Source organism: Fragaria vesca, unplaced genomic scaffold (genome assembly GCF_000184155.1).
Source record: "Fragaria vesca subsp. vesca unplaced genomic scaffold, FraVesHawaii_1.0 scf0512930, whole genome shotgun sequence".
NCBI classification, from domain to species: Eukaryota; Viridiplantae; Streptophyta; class Magnoliopsida; order Rosales; family Rosaceae; genus Fragaria; species Fragaria vesca.
This window is the reverse complement of record NW_004443387.1, coordinates 56,740-65,479: the sequence shown is the minus strand read 5'-3', so window position 1 is coordinate 65,479 and position 8,740 is coordinate 56,740. Positions and strand designations below refer to the sequence as shown.

Genomic DNA, 8,740 nt, shown 5'->3' with positions numbered 1-8,740 from the left:
ACAGACTTCACATTATTACCGCATCGATTTTTTGCATCCTGAATCCCAACTCAACTAATGAGACTCCATTCCAACTCAACTCCAAAGCATAATAACAAGTACTAGTAGAGCAACAACATCGTCAAACTGAATTCAACTCAATAGCAGCAACTAGCATAACAAAATAACAAATAACAACATTGCCAGACAACTGCACACAAGTACTGCATATATACCAATTACTCCAAATATGCATACCAAAAACAAACTCCAACTGCGTACCAAACAGGCCAAACTGGCAAACTCTTACACTCGTAGTGTTTTTATTTTCTAACAACCAACAACACTAGCAATATATATCACATAGTGCATTGCTGCATACCATTCCTCATTGACTCAAAATCAACAGACGATTATTCCACATTAACGCAGACAATTTAATAAAATCAACTCCAACCACCAAGTCAGCAACATTAGTCTTAATCCATCCTTAACAAGCGCAAAGTCTCAAACAGATGACTTGTGCTTAGTTAAGTGCTTCAAAACAACATGCATTTATGCGCTCACTTCTAATTTCTTTCCAATAACTTTGTATTTCTTTGTCATTACACTAGTGAATACGTTGTTATCTATTTATTGGATCTGTATCCTCTATAGAATCGCCAACGATCTCATCATTCTGTTAAAGAAGGTTGGGACAACAGAGATTCATAAACAAATACTATTTCCTTTAGACCATGCTACACAAAATTGTAGCTTAACATTTCGATAAAAAAGAAAAAACAAAGTTGTAGCTTAACACCGTTGCTTATTTGCTTTAAGCAATGAAGCCATTGTTTCGCTACTACTTCACACAAAAAATCAAAAGAACTATACTAAAATTGCCAGCCTACTTATATATCTAGCATCCCTCCGTCCATTACTAGCAACTTGGGAGTGGAGCACCGCACAGACACCGGTTATGGAAGTATGACGTTGTGTCAAAGCTCTGCAACTTCCCACCAACCGGAATCTGACCACACAACCTGTTGTAGCTCACATTGAACAACTGCAAATTATCCAATTGGGTCAACTGCTCCGGAATACTACCTGTCATCCTGTTATGGTTCAAGTCCAGTGAGATCAAGCTTGTCGAAAACACCACCTTGGACAGATCGAATTCTAGCATGTTCCTTGACAAATCCACAATCTGGGTCGTCTTGTTCATCCCGAATATCATTGACGCGTCTCCTTCCAGCATGTTGCGTGACAAGTCTATCCGATCAAAGTTCATGTTAGCAAATGAGGTTGGGATTTTGCCTGTGAGCTTGTTGTGGGAGAGGAAGAGATCTGGAACGGTGCCAACGAATTTCCCGTATGAACTAGGAATATTACCTGCAGTCACATTATTATATATCAACGTCAAAACTCTGTTACTAACACTGTTAACTTATTAGTCTAAATGTATCCCTAGAACGTCATTTACCTACTCATTTTCTGACCGGTAGAGTATAAGCTGTAACTAAATGAGGAAATACTGTATAGAGTTAATTTGATGTATACCTGTGAGCTGGTTGCGGTCTAGATGAAGAGCTAGCAAGTTCGGTAGCTTTGAAAGCGAGCTGGGAACGGAGCCTGTGAAGTTGTTATAGTTGAGCTCGAGGAAGGTGAGGTTCTTAAGCTGGCTGAGGAAGTCAGGGACTGAGCCAGAGAGGCCGTTCCAGCTGAGCCTGAGCATCTTGAGGTGCTTGAGCTTGGCGATGGAGGGCTGGATGGGACCTGTGAGATTGGGGAGCTTGCGGAGCACCAGGGTTTCGAGGTAGGGCAAGTCTCCGACTTGGGCGGGGATTTGGCCGGTGAGGCGGTCGTCAGTAAAGATGGTGAGGGAGTTGATACGGTTGGTGTTGGGATCACACTCGACATTGTACCAGTCGGTACAGCAGTCGGCGTCGGATTTCCATGAGGACAAGATGTAGGGGTTATTGAAGGCTGTCTTGATTTCGAAGAGAACTTTTTTGTCTGTAGGGTTACAGAGCTCGGAGAGAGTTGGGGTTAAGATGGTGGAGAAGAACAGAGAAATGCAGAGGAGAGTGGAGAGCTTTAGGTCCATGATTTTGGGTTTTCAGTGAGAACTCAGATGAGAAATTTGATGTGAAGAAGTTCTGGATTTATAGGTTTGGCATGCGTCTGTAAGTCAAAGATTATATGCGATTTGGGGTGATGTATATAGTGACGGAAGCTTTGGTCTTGTTGGATATCCAGAGAACATGGTTTGCTGCATATATAAGTCGGTAGTCAATTCAAAAATGCAATACATAATTGTCAGTTTAATAGCCATCACGGCAGATTCCATCTTCATTGACTCAAGATTAACTTATAGTTCTGAAATAAGATAAGCAGAGCTCCAAGCACCTTCTACATTTGGTGTTACCTGGGGAAGGAATATATGAATGACTTGGACATAAGAACAACACAAAAACAAATCATCCAAATCAAGCATATATAAAATCATATCAATGAATGGTTAATTAGAAGTATGTACAATTCTTTTGCTAGCTTTAACATACTACAATAGAATTAGATGGTTGAGGTTGAGGGTCAATAAGACAATAGCCACCCTAAACCCTCGCTTATATCTATCTACATTGTTTCTATAACAATTACTTGCATGTTTTGTGACTTGTCACATCACTTACCACTCTCAAACTCATTGAGGTTTGGATTGTGTATTTGTGTTGGTAAGAAAGTGACATATGAAGCACGAAAGGGAAGTGGGATAGGTCACAGTTAGCCGCATAACTCAATTATTGAACAAGTCAAAAGTGAGGGCTACATCGATCAATAATCCTTATCTAGCTATGTGCTGGATCCTAGCTGCAGGCAAATTGATGAAGATGACTTCGAAAAGGAAAGCAAGTCGATTCAATTCAGGATCGGCATGGGAATGGCGGCATTGCAAAATATACGCTTAATCTAGGTGGCTTTGTTTTTTTCTTTCGTGATCCCTTATTTCTCACATAATCCTCCACTGCATGGAGCTTCCCCAAGTCCATGTTTTCCTCAGCCTGCAGATCATTCTCGTGCAGAGGAAGTCATTTTATAAAAGTGATAGGTAGAAGCAGTGAAACGTGCTTCGAATTAATGAGCTTCTTTATACGAAAATGCTTCATTGATGGGAGACTTTTAAACCAAAGATTTGGGGAAGTCAGAGGCGTCGGCTTGTTTGATACCTTCGAACGAGGAGAAATATAAATGCATGGATCCGACTCCTCTAAAATAAATAAATGGTAAAGTTAGTAAAATTCATAAAATCTAGACTCTTTATTTGATTTAAGGGTTACAAACATAACACATCACTCATGGATAAATTTAGTCTAAACCATGGTTAACCCTATTGCTGGAACCAACATGATCATGACGAACCCTAGTTTCCGGTCTGGCGGAAAACTTATGTTTACAGGCGAGTGCATCAATCTTGATCTGACTCTGGCACCACATCTTTACTTATTCTTTGCAATCAGAAGACTGGCAACTAAGTTGATAGATCTATCTCACGATGTTGTAACAAACATTCTTGTTAAGTGGTTTTTATTGAATGGGTTAAATTTCATTAACAAAAAGAGAAAAGAAAAAGAATAAAAATTAACAACTTCTCTCACCAGGAGCTATATAGCCAACAAATCCATAGTTACTCTATTTCTATTCTTTGTACTACTGTTCATCCTAAACCCTTAAATCTTTTAAGTTTCTATTCATTGCTGCTATTCATATTCTCAACAGCTATCACATGTTGAAGGTTTTGTTTGCTTACTAGGAATCTGTTTGCTTGGTGGAATAAGCGTGTGTGTGAGCACATGTTTAGAGCTATGGTCATTGTCATATGTTTCAGGATTTTCTCTTATTATTTAATTATATATTTGACATGGTTAGAACTTTGGTCATTCTTGTTAGTTTCAGTATTTCCCTCGCCTTTAGTTATAGATTCGACATCAACACCTTGCATATAAAAGAGAGTTGGCAGAAATAGCGTAGCTGTATAGAAGAATCAAATATTATACCAACATAGCATAGACACGTAATTATATCAAAATAGGATCATCAAAAACATATTAAACCTGAAAAGGAGTTAATAGAACATACTATACCAAACTAACAGAGGATGGCTTTGGGGAATGCAATTCTTTTCTTTTGTACATACCAAATACTAATACCATGATATCGTGGAGATAGACATCAGGAACAAATAAGTTGATGGGAAGATGTTACTTAATTTTAAAGATTAAGAATAGCTTTTAGTCTTTTAGTGATTACAGAACACTGACATTTCATATATTGTGTAGTTGAAATTCGTTCCTATGTAGTGCTACTTTAAGACAAACTTTTTTTTTTCTTCTGCACTTGAATATACTTTTGTTTCAACATAAGAACGCAAAATCTTTTGTCTAGATGCAAAAAGGCAAGGTCGCAAGCCAGTATATATATGCAAAGTGGTATGATTGCTGAACTGTTGTGTATGCATTTGTTAATTTCAAATTGTGATAAGCTATTGCGTAACTTATATGGTCGAAATGTTATAATTTTGTAGGGAATAGAAGCATGTAATGATGTTATAAATACATGATGTTTAGTTTAATAATGATGTTTGATTAGTTTAGTTTCTTAGATAAGTTGTTGGAATTGATGTGGCTAGGGAGAATGGATTTGGATAATAGTATAATGGCCAGCAATGGCATACTTATCTGTGATAAATCTATCATTATTTGTTCTGCAACGCATTGATTTATATATATATATAGAGGCCCGTTCGAGAGCGGACGTCCGCACTGGACTTAAAATGCGGACATCTGTCTGTTCTCCATCGTCTGGCGTCGACGACGGCGCACCTCCACCCGAGCGGACACCAGTGGCATCCCCAATTACTTTCTCCCGCCGAATACCAGTTTGCAGCCAAGATTGATCTTGTCTAGAATTTTGGGTGGAGGTTGCTGCCCAGACCTTCAAATCGATCTCGGCAAGAGAAAGTAATCGGGGATGCCTCTAGTGTCTGCTTGAGTGGAGGTGCGCCGTCCGGTGGAGAACGGAGGGACGTCCGCACTTTAAGGCCGGTGCGGACATCCGCCTCTGATCCGGCCTATATATATATAGAGGATCTAAAGAGGACCTCCTTACTTTAAGAATTTGACGATTTCTACTATTTTACATTAGTAGATGACTTTTTTTAACGATCTCAACTGTTGATCCTCTAGATTCATATGCAAGAAACATGTCTACAAAATTTCAACTAATTTCATAACCATTTGGTCATTCAAATTGATGTAAACAATTGTAGGCTGTTAGCTAAAATTAAAACGAATATTGTGCTAATCAAATGGTTAAACGTTTTTCATTTTGGCTAATTTTTTGGAGGATTCATATGTGGGTAAGTAACTAGGGAATGAGTGGCTTTGATTGGCAAAATACATGCTAGAACTAAAAACATCCTTACTTTAAGAGTTTAATGAGGTCTTCTCTAGATTTGGACTCATATATATATATATATATATATATAGAGGCCCGATCAAAGGCGAACGTCCTCACGAGCCTTAAAGTGCGGACGTCCCTCCGTTCCTCCACTGTTCGGCCCCGATGACGGCGCGCCTCCACCTTAGCGGACACCAGGGGCATCCCCTGACCACTTTCCCTTCCCGGTGAGATCGATTTAAAGGTCTGGGCAGCAACCTCCACCTAAAACTTCAGAAACCGTCGATCTCACCGAAAAACTGGAATTCGACGGACTCGCCGGGAAAGGAAAGTGGTCTGGGACGCCTCTGGTGTCCGCTCGAGTGAAGGCGCGCAGTCGTCGGCGCCAGACGGTAGAGAACGGAGGGACGTTCACACTGTGCAGACGTCCGCGCGCTTCTGAACAGATCTGTATATGTATATATATACATATATATACATATATATATATATATATACAGGGCCCTTCCAATTAGGTACTCCCTTTTTGTTATTCTAGGGATAAGCCAACACCATTAAATCTGTTTTTAATGGGCTTGGATGGCTGAGATTAAAACAAAAAACTTCACACTTATGTCAAACCTACACCGTTCAATATTATTAAAAATAAATCAACATTTGGATGATTTAACGATACACCAAATTTTTTGAAAACTTGTGGAAGTGATATGCTCATATAGACCTACAAATTGAACGGTGGAGATGTGATTTTATGATCGGAAAGTTCGTCAAATACTCTATCCCTATAAATGAACAAAAAAATGAATCTCTCATTGAAAGGGCCCTAATATATATATATATATATTCATTTGTTATTTTCATCACTAATGTGTGGTATCCAAACTCAGGATTGCTCTTTCTTACTATTGTTAATTTTAAAGGTGTGAATAAGAAAACATCATCTTTGTCATGTTTTTATGGAGAATATGAGTTCAGGGAAATTGTCTTCTATTCACAATATTCTATTTTGTTTTTGTTACTTACCATCCGTCTTACAATTATGTGTAGTGACAATATGACAAAGAATTCACAAGTTATTTTTTTTTCTGCATATGTTATATTACATTCCCTTCAGTGTTTATGAATATCACCCATAGAGGAAGATCTGAAGATGCTTTAAAGTAAAATAAGGATAATATAAAGTTTTATGATGTAAACTTAGATAGGGAAAAGAAATATAGTATATGTCTTCAGCCGTGCGCACCGAAATGGTCTAGACAAACTGCTGCCATGCCATGCGCATCAAATGCTACTGTGACTGGTATAAATTATTGTCTTCTATCTTCTGTTGTTTTAGACTCATGACTCTCATCCAATTTTAGCTTATGATGATGGGGATCAGCATTTGCAATCATTCTCACATCTTTGGATTCTTATGCATTACAGAAACCCTCAAGATCCTATAATGAGTGGAAGCAGATGAGCAATGGGAATGGATTTACAAGTATTTAAAATCTCCCTTAGTTATGAATTTTGCCAATAGAATGCATTTTCTGTAAACAATGTATTATTTAAATGAATGTGTTGGTATATTGTCTATTTCTATTCAACACAATGACTCCTAACGAAGGAAGGAAAAGAAGAAAGAAGTGAGGCAAGATTCAGAAGTCCAAACTTTGACCACAAGATCTGCATAATAAGATGTATCACTCAAGAATCAAGGTAATGAGATTTTTTGGAGAATCTCATATATGGTAAGTTGATCTATCTCTTAAAGTTAATGATGTGTGATTCAGGAATTGTTATGGAAAAGTTTTATTCTTAAAAGCTTCCATACTAGGAATATTAATTGATAAATTGCAGGTTATCTTATTGCCATATCAGTACTGTTCAGATCAATACCTGCTTAAATATATTTGATCCTATATGCTTAATCATTGTGCTCAGGTGATTAAGAAATTGATTTGTGCTCTTTCTAATGGCTGCGTTATAGCATGAAATTGATATATGTGTTTTGGAAAGTGCAAAGTGATGGTGATCTAATTGCATCTTTTCATCATGAATGTAAAAATTAATCCTCTCATTGAAAGGCATCGGTTAAGGGGGAGTGTTTTTACACTATAAATTGCTTCTTCTGTTTTTGAAAAAGATAAGCTTTTTGGTATTTTTGATCAATAGTTTTGATATTTGGACTGATAGGGTACATGATCGATTTACAAATTGCTTGATGTGTTGATCTTAAGACTGAGTTTATATCTCTCTTACTTGCAAACAGGTTGCATTTGAAACCGTTATGAAAAGGTCTGGAGAGAAAGAGAGAAAGTTGGTTGTGTCTCAGAACTCAGCTGTCTGGTTGTGAGGAAGAACCAAAGCATTCTGGTTGTGAGAGAATCAGTTCAAGAAGCTAAGAGTGATTAAGTCTTAGTGTTTGTAACCTTGCATCTAGTTGTGTGTAAGAACTAGAATTCTAAGAGTGACAATAGTCTTAGGATCTGCAATTCAGTTTCTCTCTTTAGAGATACATGAGTTCAAATCACTTGTGTGAGAAGTGAGAGCTGCAGTGTTATAGTTGTGTGAGAACTATACCTCTTGTAAACTCTTATTGGAAGATTGAAGTAATATGTTTGCTTGGTGTTTTTTCCCTCACTGAGGTTTTGCACCAAGCCTTTGAAAAAAAACTTTTGTCTGTGTTATTTGCAACTGTGTTTTATTCCATTTTATACTTTCAGAAAATGAATGTCATTTATGTGCTTCTAAATTGAGTGCTTGAAGCTCCAATTCAAACCCGTACCAAAGCGCGGGCACATTTTTAGTTAAGAATTAAAATACATTTGTGGCTAATCAAGTAGCAACTTCTATACTAAGTTCCTTCTCTCTCTCCCCCTCCGAGTAAGACGAGTTAGGCTTTCAAGTGGGCGGTGTATGTTTCTTCCCGGAAAAAGTTGTCGTAACCTAACAATGTTAGGGCTAGGTGGTCTCTTATTGTTGTGGAATACGTGGTTACTGGTGGGTAAGAGACTGTGCCAAATGGAAGATTGGATAGGACAGAAGGTGCGTGATAAGACGTATTTGCACACGCATCAATTAACCCTGTCAACAAATCAATCATAGTATAAAGCAAGCAGGGATCGTTCTAAACCGGGGATCCAACTACAGGGTAGATCCATCTAATCTAATAAAAATGTCGAAATAAGCATATAGGGTTTAAAGGTTTTGATGATTTTGGAATAAACATTGAAAATAAATACCTAAATTACTTCTATACATATTTACATGTGATCAACCAACAATCATGCAAACTCAACCAAACAACCATGCAAGAACAAAGAAGACAATCTCTAAT

At 37.8% G+C, this 8,740-nt stretch overlaps 1 protein-coding gene across 1 annotated transcript; it reads right to left on the bottom strand.

Annotated features, from left to right (window-relative positions):
* Positions 1–559: 559 nt before the first annotated feature.
* On the bottom strand, positions 560–2,174 carry LOC101298763 (polygalacturonase inhibitor-like). The gene is made up of 2 exons (XM_004309398.1): positions 1,522–2,174; positions 560–1,353 (listed from the first exon to the last, which is right to left on the bottom strand). The coding sequence occupies exons 1-2, from the start codon at positions 2,066–2,068 to the stop codon at positions 902–904; spliced, it is 999 nt and encodes a 332-aa protein (XP_004309446.1). The 5' UTR covers positions 2,069–2,174; the 3' UTR covers positions 560–901.
* Between the last annotated feature and the right edge of the window lie 6,566 nt (positions 2,175–8,740).